At 42.0% G+C, this 15118-nt stretch overlaps 2 protein-coding genes across 6 annotated transcripts; one reads left to right on the forward strand and one right to left on the reverse strand.

The window, feature by feature from the left end:
- The first annotated feature begins 145 nt into the window (after positions 1 to 145).
- LOC310808541 (serine/threonine-protein kinase 38) lies at positions 146 to 9158 on the forward strand. Of its 2 annotated transcripts, none has more exons than XM_083675498.1 (14): positions 146 to 207; positions 1794 to 1930; positions 3253 to 3304; positions 3474 to 3596; positions 3820 to 3903; positions 4238 to 4361; positions 4595 to 4749; positions 4863 to 4974; positions 5281 to 5342; positions 5492 to 5609; positions 5889 to 6012; positions 6259 to 6354; positions 6553 to 6647; positions 6808 to 9158. In XM_083675498.1, the coding sequence occupies exons 2-14, from the start codon at positions 1800 to 1802 to the stop codon at positions 6945 to 6947; spliced, it is 1416 nt and encodes a 471-aa protein (XP_083531624.1). In that variant the 5' UTR covers positions 146 to 207; positions 1794 to 1799; the 3' UTR covers positions 6948 to 9158. The 2 variants fall into 2 exon arrangements, with proteins under 2 accessions (XP_083531624.1, XP_083531625.1); XM_083675499.1 differs by having other exon boundaries at positions 4863 to 4965.
- A 1502-nt stretch (positions 9159 to 10660) lies between these two features.
- Positions 10661 to 15098, reverse strand: LOC310808973 (BTB/POZ domain-containing protein KCTD20-like). 4 transcript variants are annotated; one of them, XM_083676076.1, is made up of 8 exons: positions 14899 to 15098; positions 13835 to 13920; positions 13489 to 13638; positions 13192 to 13294; positions 12896 to 13016; positions 12269 to 12466; positions 11885 to 11995; positions 10661 to 11661 (listed from the first exon to the last, which is right to left on the reverse strand). In XM_083676076.1, exons 3-8 carry the CDS (start codon positions 13620 to 13622, stop codon positions 11354 to 11356), a joined length of 975 nt encoding a protein of 324 aa, XP_083532202.1. In that variant the 5' UTR covers positions 13623 to 13638; positions 13835 to 13920; positions 14899 to 15098; the 3' UTR covers positions 10661 to 11353. The 4 variants fall into 4 exon arrangements, with proteins under 4 accessions (XP_083532202.1, XP_083532200.1, XP_083532199.1 ...); XM_083676074.1 differs by having other exon boundaries at positions 14797 to 15098; XM_083676073.1 differs by having other exon boundaries at positions 13489 to 13642; positions 14797 to 15098.
- Between the last annotated feature and the right edge of the window lie 20 nt (positions 15099 to 15118).

Raw genomic sequence — 15118 nt, forward strand, 5'->3', positions numbered from 1 at the left:
AAGTCTAATCTTTCAATATTGTGTAAGTGCATAGTTGCAAGAGGAGCAGGGATTTGTTTCAAAGTAGGTGTGGCGAGGATCAAATCGTTGCGCATCGCAGTCAGACGTCATGAGCTCAAAGCGAAAGGAAACACTGGCTCGTCGTGAACCACACACGGCACTCGCAGCCGAGCTCTGGGCTGAGACTGAGAGGTCATTCCAGCAGAGGTAAGACAACAATAGACAAACTTGTCGAGAAAAATTAACATTATAGAACATGTCAACTGGTTTTGTGAAATTAAATGTTTAAATTAATATGTGTGTGTGTTGTTTACCTATTTTCTGGGGTTGCTTATATAGAACATCGTTTACTTACTTTTCCCCCATACCCTTGTTTGAGTTATGGGGGTCAGTCTAATTTGGAATAGAATTGAGTTGTGCGGAGCGCTCGTTGGTAGATAAACATATCAAAAAATAAGTTTTGCCTTTAAGACTTATTCTAATGTTTCTATTGAGAACAACGAATTATTAAGGAACGAATGCTAATTACAAAGTTACACTTCTGATACCAATTTATATAATTAACATGCATGGAAAGTTCCCTGGAACGTTTTCATTGCAGGAATTAATCACACCCCACTTAGACGAGCTGGCTAGCTGTCATAGCTAATGTCAACAGCGAGCAAGCTAACGTAACATGTCTAACTAGCTAGCAAGTCAACTAGTTATATAATAACTAAATGTACAATCAAACAAACATGCGATGATATGCGGTGGGCTGGCTACTGAGGTTAGCTAATTAGTACCAAGATCGGACGTCCGCTTAGCTACTATTAAGTTATTATCTAGCTAGCATAGTAGCTAGCTCGTTAGCTCACATATGATTGGGGCTTGCTAGCTGGCATGTCAAACTTGTGTAAAAAATAATAATTAAATAAACTGCTGTTTAACGTTACAGGTCCAGTTAGATTGTTGTGAGCTGATGACATCTTTGATTTGTCTCACCTCGACTCTCTCATTATCAATTGAAAGTATCACCTAGCTTCCTGGGTTGCTGCAACTATTTCTTCCACATTGACAGTATTTTTAGTGGCTGTCTTACAGAACAGTTTTGGTAGGAAGAATTCACAGCTATGATAGAGAGGCATTTTAGGCAAGGTAACACTAGTTATTGTTCACCGATTCTACTCAAAGCTCCCACCACAGTAGGTACACCACAACTTTAATCAAGTTTGCTTCCAAACCATTACCTTTTAGCTGCACTGCCACTGTCACAATAATATTGACTTGACCTTCCTCATTACCTCCTTATTCAGTGCCCCATTGAGTGTCTGGATACTTTAATTACCCTGACCTTATAGAAACCAACAACACATAAATCAAGAACCCAGTCAATACGCTGTGCTCTTATCCAAATGACATGCTGGTTCCTCTTGCCCTCTCCACCTGCCACCTCAAGGATGCAGTGTCCCTGTTGCCAAGCCATGCAGAACGCACTGAGGCTGAGTGGACATTGAGTTACTGTTCAAAAGCTCAAAGTGACCATTTGTGTTTAACCTTTGAGACACTTGTTTTAAGAAGAGAAACCTCAGCGTTTTGTAAAGGTCTAGTGAAAGTTAATAGCAAAGTAAGACCATGTGAAAATGTGCAGTGTTATAGCATGCCATACTGAGGACCAGCACAATTAAAAGGGCTGGGTAGAAATCAAACAGCCTTTCCTGGGACTTGAACCTGAACAATATGCTAGTGTATTTGCAGTAGGTGCTGTTAGGATACACACTGCTCAAACATACTTTTCCTTGTGCGTCCCCCAGGTAAACATGGCAATGACGGGTCAGAGTTCCTGCTCCTCGATGAGTAACCACACCAAGGAGCGTGTGACCATGGCCAAAGTGACCCTGGAGAACTTCTACAGTAACCTCATCGCCCAACATGAGGAGAGAGAGATGAGGTGAGCCTACCACGACACCACACCTGTACCTTTCCTGGCAAATGAACAGCTGTGCTAGAGCCCTCTGTTGTCAGTAGTTCTGTACAATGCCTATTTTCTTAAATCCTACACTCTTATGAACCATATGATGACAATTTGTCTAGGTTCTGCAGACTTTGTCTTACAATTACATTTGCATCAGACTTATTTCTGATTCTTTCATTTATTAGCTGATGATTGGTGGCCACTCCATTAGATGGTAGGAATGATTTGCCTATTCCCTCTATCTTATCATAAAGATGTATCAGAAGCCATTTTCTTGATATTCTATGCTGGGCTGATCACATCCCATGTTAAGTAGTACAGGTTGTTTTCAGTCTTCCTTAGTAGATGCATATTCTCTTTTTGTATGCAAATCTTCTGTGGTGTTTCTTCAATGTTAGTGGAATGGACCTTTATATGAGGGCAACCACACCCTGTCTCAGTCTGCACAGCCACAGCCCAGTGACAGGCCAATTTGAATATACATAAATATGAATGTGTTAAGAACACTTTTACCCCCATGTCCCAATGATGTGAGATTTTTGAACATGGGCATGGGTTCAACTGGGTAGTTGCCAGTTTTGCTGCAGTGTTACTCCTGAGTCACTGTGAAGTCTCAGAGTAAGAAAAATAAGGGGATGGTTCTCACCCATTCATGACATAATTTCCTTCATAGAGGGACAAATGGGGTTATGGCAAAAGAACAACGGACAGTAGAGAATTGAAAGTCTAGTGGTTTTAGTCAGTCTCACCACGGCTTTGTTGTTTGTGTGCCGGTCTCAAGAGGAAGCTGATAAACGGCGAGTATGACACATGAAGTGGCACCCATCCAACTTTTCCCACTCATTCTACTAATAACACTGGAGCCTAAAAAGGCAACATGACATGGTCTCATTATCTGGGCAATTTCAGCTGAAAACAGAGAAGGAAGTGGCTATCATGGTGATTGGGCAGACCTATAAGCAAACACATATGCACTAGGACTGAACAGCAGTGGCTTATCTATGAACAGCAGTAGTCTATCTATGCACAGCAGTAGCCTATCTATTTGCTTTCTGAAAGAATATGCTACATAGAGTTTCCTCTTTCTCATACAAGGTATGCAAAAAGATTCATGAATATGCATAATAGATCCATTTGGCTTTTTGGCTCAAAGCAAGCTAGACCTTCTCATCATGGAAACATTGTAATTTCTTGAGTGCTCTCACAATGTTGTATACTGTGAGTTTATGTCTTCCACCAATAGTTGAATGAAGTGAAAATGTGTGTAACACAACACACTTTTTGTGTTTCTGTTCCAGGCAGCAGAAGTTGGAGAAGGTGATGGATCAAGAGGGCTTGGCAGATGACGATGTGAGTGGGAACAGTTAATTTTCACACACACACTTTGGACGGTTAGCTGTGCTTTGTGCTTCAGGACATTTTTGCCGGGATCTCATACTGTCATATTGTTAACGCATACAAATGCAAACATTTTCCAGACGCACACACTAACTATTGGTCTCTCTCTCTGCCTGTGCAGAAGCGTATCCGGCGCTCCCAGCACGCCAGGAAAGAGACTGAGTTCCTACGTCTCAAACGCACCCGTCTGGGGCTGGAGGACTTTGAATCTCTCAAGGTGATTGGCCGAGGAGCTTTTGGAGAGGTAGGCACCCCTTTGATACATTAACGCTCCAAAGTCTTGTTTATTTAGCCTTGCTGATTTCCTAGTAATCATTAACCAGCCATCTATTCATGTTTTTCTCTTATATTGAATAGTATCTGAAAATTAGATATCCATTTGAAAGCATAAATGCATAGTTCCACTGTGTGGTTGTGGAGACTTTTGCTCAGCTCTTCAGTTGATGTTTGGTCCTCTCTGCTTCCAGGTGCGTCTTGTGCAGAAGAAGGACACAGGCCATGTGTATGCCATGAAGATCCTTCGCAAGGCCGACATGCTGGAGAAAGAGCAGGTGAGGGGGCTGGATGATGTGTGTTGTGGGATACTCATTTTTCATTTTTAAAGTGTTTCTGACAGCTATGAACCTCAGCAGTCCATGCATCCTATAAGTTGACAAATACGGTAATTTACAATTGCTCAATGTTCTATTACAGTATTTCAACATTCGTACAATGACTTATCTTTGAAAAAGACGAATTCATGTTCCCGTTCACTGCACTTAATCACTTGATAATACATACAGATGCTTCCTCTGGTGTCACTCTCCATTAGGCTTTGACCATCCTGGGAACATCCATTCATCTGCTGTTAGTTTGAAGTCTGAAGTCTCCCTGTGTGTGTTGTAGGTGGGCCACATCCGTGCAGAGAGGGACATCCTGGTTGAGGCAGACAGCCTGTGGGTGGTCAAGATGTTCTACAGCTTCCAGGACAAGATGAATCTCTACCTCATCATGGAGTTCCTGCCTGGTGGTACGGCTGCCTCCCTAACCCCAGAACAGCCTATCAATGGTTCAATATCACCATTTATTTCAGGAGAATGGAGTAGTCAGTCTTACAGCAACAAATGTTTTGTATAGAAAAGACAGCTTGCCATCATACTGAATAATATCTGCAACACAGTTCATTCTGCAACACCACTAAACGTTGGGCCACATTGAATAAGCCTCAATGTCTATTGGGTTTGTGATGTGCGCCCCCTACAGGTGACATGATGACCCTGCTGATGAAGAAGGATACTCTGACAGAGGAGGCCACTCAGTTCTACATCGCAGAGACAGTTCTGGCCATTGACTCGATACACCAACTGGGCTTTATTCACAGAGACATCAAACCTGATAACCTGCTCCTGGACTCCAGGGTGAGATTTAATTAGTATGCATGCTCAGGCATGGACAAATACAACACACACAGTGCATGCAGAGTACACAGCCCACAAGTTTTACTCATGGTGACTGTGTTTGGTTGTCTCAGGGACATGTGAAGCTGTCTGACTTTGGTCTATGCACTGGTCTGAAGAGGGCCCATCGCACCGAGTTCTACAAGAACCTCAACCACAGCCTACCGAGTGACTTCAGTAAGCAAAGTCAGGCATCCAATTTTACTCACTTTTTTCATACTAACAATATTGATGATTTTCAAATGTTTTACTACTAACCAGTTTTTGATTTGACATATCTGACCATTTTGTTTTGGATTTGTAAAGATAACTTGATGAAATTTGAGAAACTGTACAATGTTACATTTGATTAAAAGAGCTGCACTGTAGCAGATTAACGGGGCTCATTTTACAATAGTAAAATAATGCTAAAATGGGTCTACTTCATTCAGGCATAGGCAATTTTCTTGAGCGGTTTTATAATATTAATACCTAACTGGCTTTTCTGTACAGCGTTCAATAACATGAACTCAAAGAGGAAAGCAGAGACATGGAAGAGGAACAGAAGACAGCTGGTGAGTCTTGTCCCAGAAAATTAACACGTGTATTCCTGCACAAACATACTTGCATTTGAATAGTTATGTTGCCTTGCTTTAGGACCTGCTATAATATTACAAGAATAAGTAATACCGTTTTAATTTTTTGTGTTCCTCCATCTATCCAGGCCTTCTCTACCGTGGGAACACCTGATTACATTGCCCCAGAAGTCTTCATGCAGAATGGATACAACAAGCTCTGTGATTGGTGGAGCCTGGGGGTCATCATGTATGAGATGCTAATAGGTGAGATCCCAGTAATCTGCTCTGAAAAGGAGACTGTGGACATTTCTTTTTCCTCTGGTCCGGAGTCATATATTTCCCATAATTGTTCAGGTTAGATTTGGGATCTATGATAATCTGATTCTAGATCTGTGGTTAGTCAGTGCTCATTAATGTCATGTAATTGCCTTATGAACTTGATTTACAAATGTCAAAGAAGCCAAGCTATTAGGCTATGCCTGTTTGTGTGTTTACATCCTCATGGCTTGTGTGTCTAAAGCTAATCTGTGTGTTGTGTTCCAGGCTATCCCCCATTCTGCTCTGAGACGCCCCAGGAGACCTACAGGAAGGTGATGAACTGGCGGGAGACATTGACCTTTCCCCCAGAAGTGCCCATCTCAGAAAAGGCCAAGGACCTCATCCTCAGGTGGGACTTCCAGTTGAAATCTCCTGTCAGTTGGACATGGGATCTGTCTGGAAATTAGATAATATTGACATCAACTCTTGGTCTCTGCCATATGCTGATCTTCGGCTTTTCATTAGCTTTGTGACTTTAGCATTTAAGGTTTGTTATGTTAAAAAGGGCCAGTGTCAAATCGTCGTGCCTCTGTGAAAAATATGACCATGTAGACAAGAGAACCTCAGAACTCATGTTTCCTGTTGGCCCCTCTAGGTTCTGCTGTGAAGAGGAGCACAGGATCGGCGCCACAGGAGTAGAGGACATCAAGGGCAACGCCTTCTTTGAGGGTGTGGACTACGACCACATCAGGTAGGAGGGCTTGTCATTTGTCATAACTTTCTGTAACAACGATTATTGTGGTATGAATACATATAGTAAGTTATTGTTTCCAATGGTGCATGCCAGGGTCATTGTCATTTGAGGTATAGATTAGAATGACTTTTCACTGTGTATCCGGTTATCAGAGAAACAGTCAGGTTCTAAAGTCAGGAATCATTGTTCTTACAGAGAAAGACCTGCTGCCATTCCTATAGAAATCAAAAGCATCGATGACACGTCCAACTTTGACGAGTTCCCGGATTCTGACATCCTCCAGCCAACAGGTACCTTGCTTATTCTCATTAACGTCAAGCCATCGGTCATGATTCAACAGGCCAACCAATGTCCCCTAAAAACAAAGACTAACACTGCCATGTTTAGTGTGGTTGATATTTTGTGACATTCAATAGCCCCCTGTGTACTAAATGCCTTTCCTTTCCACAGCAGCCCCTGTGGTGTCCAACCATACTGAGGCAGACCTGAAGAACAAGGACTGGGTCTTCATCAACTACACCTACAAGCGCTTTGAGGGCCTTACGGCCCGAGGGGCCATCCCATCCTACATGAAATCAGGGAAGAGATGAATTCTGAATCCATCCCCAACTCACTCTATATTCCCCTGGTGTATTCCATTTAATCCCCTGGCATTAAATGGAATACACCATGGAATGTACACCTCTCCTTCAGCTCCCAACTCTCCAAAATGGAGGTAGAAAAAATCTTCCCCACTTCAAGCTTGTTTGGGCCGCTGTGAAAATGGAGAAGAGGCCCTATTTCTGATCCTGCTTTAGGGACTCTCCTCTTCTCTTTATGTGGGTCTTGTCGAAGGAGTCTCTCTGTCAATGACAAGCCACACCCTTTATATCCTGGGGAAGCTCTGTAAGGTGTCCCCCATACATTGCATATGGAAAAAGGTCCTCACGTTTTCATGGAATTGTTCTGAACCAAGATTGTATGCCATTCCCACCACAGGATTTAAAGTTCCCATAACTTAAGTGTGGGATCCACCAAAGAGCGGTCTTGAAGGTGTTGATATTGCCTTAGTTTGGAGACTGGTCTCCACTAGCATTGGTCCAGCTCATCCAAGGCTGATTCAACTTCACTATCACACTAACCCTAATCCTAGAGGCCCAGAGCCCGTTCTCACACCAGCTGAACACACTCAACCGACTTCCTCTCAGATTTACCAGCATCCTTTACTTTGCCCTCCCCAAATCCAGCATGTCGTCCTAAGTTTTCGCTGTGGGACCAGCAAGGGGCTCAGATCCAATATGCCTTGCTTTTCTGTCAAGGGCTAGCTCTGTATTTTCAATTGACTTTTATATTAACTCAAACATTTTTTTCAGGTAAAGAGGACTCACAATAGAAATCTTCAATCTTTTTGGAAATGCGTTCCCCATTAAAAACATAGAAATGGAGTGTCATTTGAAGTGAAATCATGATGCTTTTCAGGGATTATGTAACTGTTTTTAATGTTATTTTAAGGCTCTTTTTAAAAGCATCTTTGATGCTAAAGTGCTTCCAACATGAGTGTGTTGAAACAAGGCAACTCCTAACCAAAGACTGAGAGCTGAAGTAGCCTAATTGTTGTAACGATTCAGTCTTATTTAAGTCGTCATCTATTTGTTTTTTTCCAATGTAAAATATAGTCACTTCTTACAACCGCCAATTGCGGAACTGTTTTATACATGGACTTATGCAAGTGTTGATGGCAATAGGATCACCGTCACTTCTTTAGAATGTGTTTCCATTTGAAATGGAATACTAATCCTCTTGGAAGCCCAGCCTTTTTTGAGTCTTCCTTTAGTTTGGCAATCATCTACTTGTGCTAATTGAAGCACCTACAATACTCTCCTATCTAACTGAAATTTTTTCCTGATTTGAATTGGCCTCCGCTACGACTATTAGGCTTATGTAGAACATTTGTAGAGATACATGTCCTTAGTTAGAGAGCAAAACCTAATACTAAAATGTGAGGTTAGTCAAAACCTTTGACACTTGTGTAAAAAAACAATGACGGCCCTATTTTCCTCTACTCTGATTCTCTCTCCATCTTTCCTAGTCGTCTTTCCCTTCCTCACCACTGAAAGGGTAGGCAGCATTCAGTTGGGATGGAAGGAGAATAGAGTAGGGGAGGGAGCACCTTATAGTATTGGGACACACTTGGTTGTCAGTGTGCTCTTTGTGACCCTAGGCTAGGGCCAATGTCACCTTTTCACTTCATGCTGTCTATCTTTCTGTTGCTGTCAGGTTTTTAGCAAATTTGGTTGGAGAGAAGACTTTCACTTTAAACATTGCATTTGTCTGAAGTTGTGTGTCAAGGATATGTGTATGTCACGTATAATGTCCTTATTTTTCAAGAGGCTAAGAGATTAGGTAGGAGGAGATGCTCAGACCGTAACTCTGTAACCAGGGCTATGTAACTGTCCTTAAAACACAATCCCAAATGCTGTCATTTAAAACCGAATGTAATCCAATGTGTAGAGAATGAATTTCATGCCATGATGATTCCAAAATGCTGTCATTTTAATGGAATGTAGCCTGAACCGCTGGAGTGGTAGGTTATTGTCACCTCGGGGCGGGGCATGTCAGTCTTTTCTTTAATGTATGTACAGTGTTTGGGTAGTTTAGATGTCACTGAGATATAGAATCCAGGCATTTATGAGCGACAACATTTTTGGAGACAGGTCTTACCTTTTTATTGATGCTTGATGTCAGAATGATCCTGCTGCATGCTGTGTTTACGTATTGGGCGGATGAGGTGGCAAAGTGCGAATGACTGCCTGGAATAATTTTATTTTTAATTTATGCTGCTTGGTGTGTGTGATTTGCGTGTCTTTTAGAGGGATTGATGATGACATACTCAGTAAAATTATGTTGGATCATGATTGTTAAACACACACTGATATGAGGGGCAATGTAGCAATCAACTGTGTTTGTATGCGATGCTGTTTTTCCCTGGCGCACACGTTATGTCGAAAACACACTGTACAAACCTTTTTAATTAAGAATCATTGAATTGTAAGAAAGGGGTGTTGTATATTTAATCCACCGTTTTTAACATGGTGAGTGGGTTTTCTTTTGTATATTTTCTGCCATTTGACAATGAATAACTCTGCACTTAATATCTGTTTGTGTCTGAATCTAATTGTAGTAAGTACACTGCACAGCAATGCAGTATTTCTAGGGCTCCTTTCTGAATAGAGGGTGGGGGTGGGAGACTGGTGTCATCTCATGGGTGGAATAGGCTAGCCAGCCATACGTGGCGAGTTATGAATTTTCACTGGAGAACTGTTTATCTGACTATAGACAAATGTAAGACACTTTTCATTGTTTAGATGGGCCACTCGACTTCCTTTATTGTACCTTACTGGGACTTGGGTGAGGGTGAAGTTTGACCTCTGAACTTCTTAGATGGCTTGTTTAATTTAACTGAAAGTGTGTTTTGGAGATTCCTTCTCATGAAAGCTGTCAATGACCATAGCATTTGCATCAGGACAGAAGGATTCAGTTTAGGTTATCCATTTTAGCATTGTTCAAGGCTAATCTACACACCCTTCATAAGAATCTGGGTGAAGAAGAGTTATGTTAGCGAGACCAACCAGTTCCTCAAGCCTTATTATGGAAAGTCTCCCAGTCACTAGTCTGCTATCTGCCTAGTCTGGAGACCTACAGTACAGGGCTGTGCTACCATTCTATAGTTCCAACAGAAGATCATAGTCTTACAACAGATTGTTGACTGCACATTTCGGCTGCGGTAACTGCAGTCTACAATTCCACCAAGGTTTTTCTGGGAATGTGTCAAATGTTCCCCCATGGCAATGTCTTTGACTTGTGCTCTAACAATAGCTTAATTGTACTACCATAAGGTTGCGGAACCGGCAGTACAGCATGTTCGAGATGTCAAAAGTCTGGGGAGAGTTTACTTGACACCATACATCATTTGAATATGGTATAGCCTCTCTCTGCCTTAACATTGTGTTAAGTTGTGTGTAAGGGTATTCTCTAATTATTTCGAAGGGCACATTTATAGCCAGTCAATAGCAGACAGCTTGTTTCACTGTTGGTAGCAATAATTACCTGCACTATTATGATGGTAGACTTTAACAGCATTGAATAAAAACACCTGTGTTCATTCTGTGTCTGTCATTCCTATTTGTCTGTGGCCAGATCGTATTTCACATATTTGACAGGATTCTTTCACTTACTCCTGCTGTCCATGAAAAAATGTCACAGCACTATAGCTGCATGGGCACATATACAGTATTCACACATGTCATAAGTCTTAAGTATAATGCTTTTTAATTACTCAAGGCACACTAATACTGTATAATAGAATCAACAGGCTTAGGGAAATGTTTTTGTGACAGAATAACTGTCACAAGACTGACACGTTGAACTTGAACGTGGTCCTCTTCATTATGTTGTCATGTTGCCATGGTAACATTTAGAATGGAATGTACAGTAAGTGTGTATTGGTTTCATTCATAGTCGTACATCTCACATGCCTACAACAGTAACAAAATCAGCAGGCACAGTATACATATTGAACACATGTAGTTACACAGACGACAACAAAACACAAAACAAGTTGCATACTGCATATAGACCACATGTATAAAAGCTCTCTTTCCCATATAATCCAACATGATTGGCATATAACGCTAGTATCAGTCAAAATAACAATATCACATTCCAAACAATAAGAAAAGTGCCATTTAGAACAGTAACATAGCCCTCAGTATGGGAGGAAAAGTCTTGCAATGATCAGAGGTGCAAGACATCAACATGCCCAACAATACAAGCCCTTACTTAAAATGTGCAATCTGTTACAAATCCTGTGGCCTTGCCAACAAGCTTGCTTCCATAGGGAACAAATACAGCTCTTCGATCGCTTTAGGTAAAATAGTCCATCAAGAGCTTCAGGATGCTGATGAAGATGGACAGGGTAGCAGCAGATCTGACTGGCTTTCAAGAAGAGGAGGCAGCCTCAGCTGTCATTGGTCGTCGTCTGGGAGAGGAGTGGGGGGAGTCGAGAGAGGGTGGGGCCATTGAGCCTGTCCAGCTCGTCCACCTGTGGGGTGGGCATGGTGCCCCCCCAGGCTGCCCCCATCCCGTCCCCTGGCACTGCCAGGTTGGGCACACTCTTGCTGCGGACACACTGGAAGTCCACATGACGGCTCTTCCCCTCCTCCTTCTCCCAGGAGAGCTGGATGAACGGCCGCTGCACATAGTTGTAGATTACCTCTGACCTGCCACCTGGACGCCGTTTCACCTTCTCCTTACATGTGGGATACCCTTGGCCGCATGGGACAAATGTGTAGACTTAATCTTTGGATGTCAATTGGTGAATGGTTTGAACACTTAGGAAACTTACTTATGGTACTCAAGTCAAGGTTGTGGTGATTTTGAACTATGACTTCATCATTCTTTATTTCATGTATACCTCAGCAGTATTCAATGATTCCACCACATGGGTTCCTCTCCATCTTCGCATCAGAAATAAAGTCTTTCAACTCACCCTCGATTCCTATCCTGATGTTCTTCAGACCCCTCTCCTTCAGCAGGGCTTTGGCCACGTCTCTGTTCTCTATGTACTTGAAGAAGCGGTAGAGCTTGGAGCTGTACAAAACTATTACAAGGAATGAGGCACACCATCAGTGCAATGGACAAACATGAGAAGGCTGTCACAGGTGTGTGTCAGTCGACACTATGCATATTCAGAGCCAGAGGGACTACATAGGAAGCTACTCTCTGAGTACTCTTCATAGTAAATTGGAGGTTGGTGATTATTTGTCTTACATTGGGAGTGTTATATTACCATACTTTTAGTTCATTGGACAAATTATATTACTTTGTATTTAGTGAATATGAGGGGGGCGAGGTTACTGATTGGCAGCCTCACTTTGGGAGTACTCCTCCCCCATGGGTGGAGGGTGCTCCTCGTCCCAGTCCACGATGTCATCGTCAGCCAGGACCACGATGTGGCACTCCCTCTCCCCTCCCTGGGCACATGCCACCATGGCGGGCACCACCAGCTCCTCCAGGAAGCCCTCAAACTGCCTCCGTGCCCCGTCGTTGGACAGCTCATGTAGCAGGGCACCTGAGAACAGAGATTGGAGTTAAAGAAAGGGTTTGAATTAATCACTTTCAAACATACAGTGTTCATATTCAGCACTCATTTGTGGTGCTACTCATAGAGTTGTAAGAAAATAAAGGACAGCAACAACTTCTGTGTTTGACCTATCACCCAGTCTGAAGCAGCATACCAAGCAATAACATCTTCATGTCATACCAACCTGTCTTAATTGGTTTGATAGTTCTTGTCACACTTAATTTGATCACTCACCATCACTGGGTGTTGTTAAAAAAACAGTTACAAATGGATACCCTGATTAACATGTTTCCTATCAGTCTAAATCGTACACAGTAAATCGTACTTGTACTGGATTCTTTGGTCTTCTTTCATAAACAATAAACCTAGTCACTTAATGATATGAAGTTGAGGTCGTGAGTGAGTGGTCATACTCACTGAGATCACGACACTTGACTGTGCTGGCATTAAAGTTAATACAGAGGTAATCACAGGCTTCTCTTAGCTCAGCCACCAAGACACCATCAGGACACGTCATAACACCCGTCTGATAGAAGTTCTGGAAGAGACAGACACAGAGGAATGAATTTGCTGACATCCATATTATAAAGGGCTAGAGAGCATTGAGGAAAACATTATGACATTAATAAAAGTAAGTAGGATTGAGGACTTCTTTGTCAGTGTGTGTGTGTGTGTGTGTGTCATGTGTGAACTAGTGTACAGTATTAACTCACCAGTATGACCTGAAAGATGCTGGCACTGATGCCTTCTGTGAGCTCATATTCGCCTTTCCCATTGGGCCTGGTGAAGTTGTGCTGTCGCGCTGGGCCAAACATTCTGCAATGACAAAACCCTGCCATTATGCGTGGACCTTGCCATTATGCGTGGACGTAGAATCCAAACCCAATATTACCCAAACATATTTTCTCTTATTGGCAAGACCATACTGTGTCATGTATGCTGACTCATACTTTAGTGAATCAATTAATTGCATTAACTAAATATGTTAAATGAATGCTTTCCCAATTTACCTTCCTAGCATGGTGTCAGGGTGTGCAGTGAAAGTGGCGGGGTCCACAACAAAATGGCTGCCATCCACAACCAGGGTGACTCTTTCATGGTGAATGGGCATCGGGTCTGTCCTGCCCTCCTTCAGTCCGCTCATCTCTCTGCTTCTCCACCTACCTTGCAGTAAGAGAGCTTGTGATTGAGAATGTAATTGTACTGCCATACACTGCCCTGTATCCTAGTACATACAGTATAACTTTGAACTTGAACATGGTTAATTAGTTGAAATGGCAATTCTACAGTATCACTTGATTTGTTTATGGTTGAAAAACAGGACTGGAGGGGAATTGTGAGACAATGTTAACTCACCTAATCGTCTTTCCTCTATCCCTCTATCCCCTCTGTGGATAGGTCTGGCCACTTTGGGATCACTGCAGGGTTGGCTGTTCTGAGGTCTGTAAGGAATATCACAGGAAGATAATAGTGGTCTGTTCAGGGTCAGCTCGTCAGATGTCTGTTCTAAATTCCACAGCAGTCAGAATATTACATTTCAAATAGTGTGAATTCAAGAAGTTCAAGTCATGTTTGGGCTGCTAAGACATGGAAAAACACTGAAGACAGTTTGAATATCAAGAGAATCGCCATTACCAAACGGCCTAGAAACAAGAAAAGACATCACTGAAACTGATTGTAGATTTGAGGTAGGCCAGCAATCAAAACGATATCTTGGAATAGTTGCATTCATCAATATAATTCATTAATGTCATGAATTGAAAATCCCAGTTCTTATTATCACTAAGCAGTGTACAAAATAGACCAATATACATTAAGAGACATATCATGACATGTTTTGTAAGACTTGTCAATGGGTATGAAACGAATTGTACCCCTTTTCGAAATAGAAACAGCAGCAGTTCCTGTTATGCTCAGCCAGAAAGTCCACATTTCTGTTCTCTGAATCATCAAAGGAAGCTGGTTAAAAAATAAAATGGCAAGCTAACAAAATAGCTAGGCTACATCTAATAAAACGCGTAATTCAGGGTTATAAGGTTATATCATAGTAGGGTTATATCAAGGCATTACATTGTATCACAGTAGCGTTCGAGAATGTAAACATGATGAGACGCATGTGACATATTACAGACCAAATAGCTTACAGCCGTTTTGCTTTTGTGACAGCTAGTCATTATTACAGTAGACTATATGTCACATGTATTGATAAAATAGGCTACACGTAGCCTACCTTGTACAACAAATAATGCATAGTCATTTGAACGAAACCGCGCAGGACAAGTTGCTACATGTTGCATGTAAGACATGGTAAAACTTACGTCACTTTCATACCCTCGGTGCGGCTATGACAGAGCTGACGATTTCGTCGATTCAGTTTTTCAAATGTGCCACCTCATGAGGTTTCAAGTTATGATAAATACCTTCACAATTAGTCTAATATGCTCCGATTACGCTCTTTCCTTGCGTTCGTTTGAACGGTAGTATCAACCAATGGTCTGAACGTTGCGGCTGTCATATTCAACCGTAGCCTATCTCAGCTGCAACTGCGCATTTTGAATACCTATGCATTGAATGTGTTTCCTTATTACAGGATTCCAATTCCAATTTTCTCTAACTCTCAACGCACTTTTGGAAATATTT

Source organism: Argentina silus (assembly GCF_951799395.1).
Source record: "Argentina silus genome assembly, chromosome: 8".
Classification (NCBI taxonomy): Eukaryota; Metazoa; Chordata; class Actinopteri; order Argentiniformes; family Argentinidae; genus Argentina; species Argentina silus.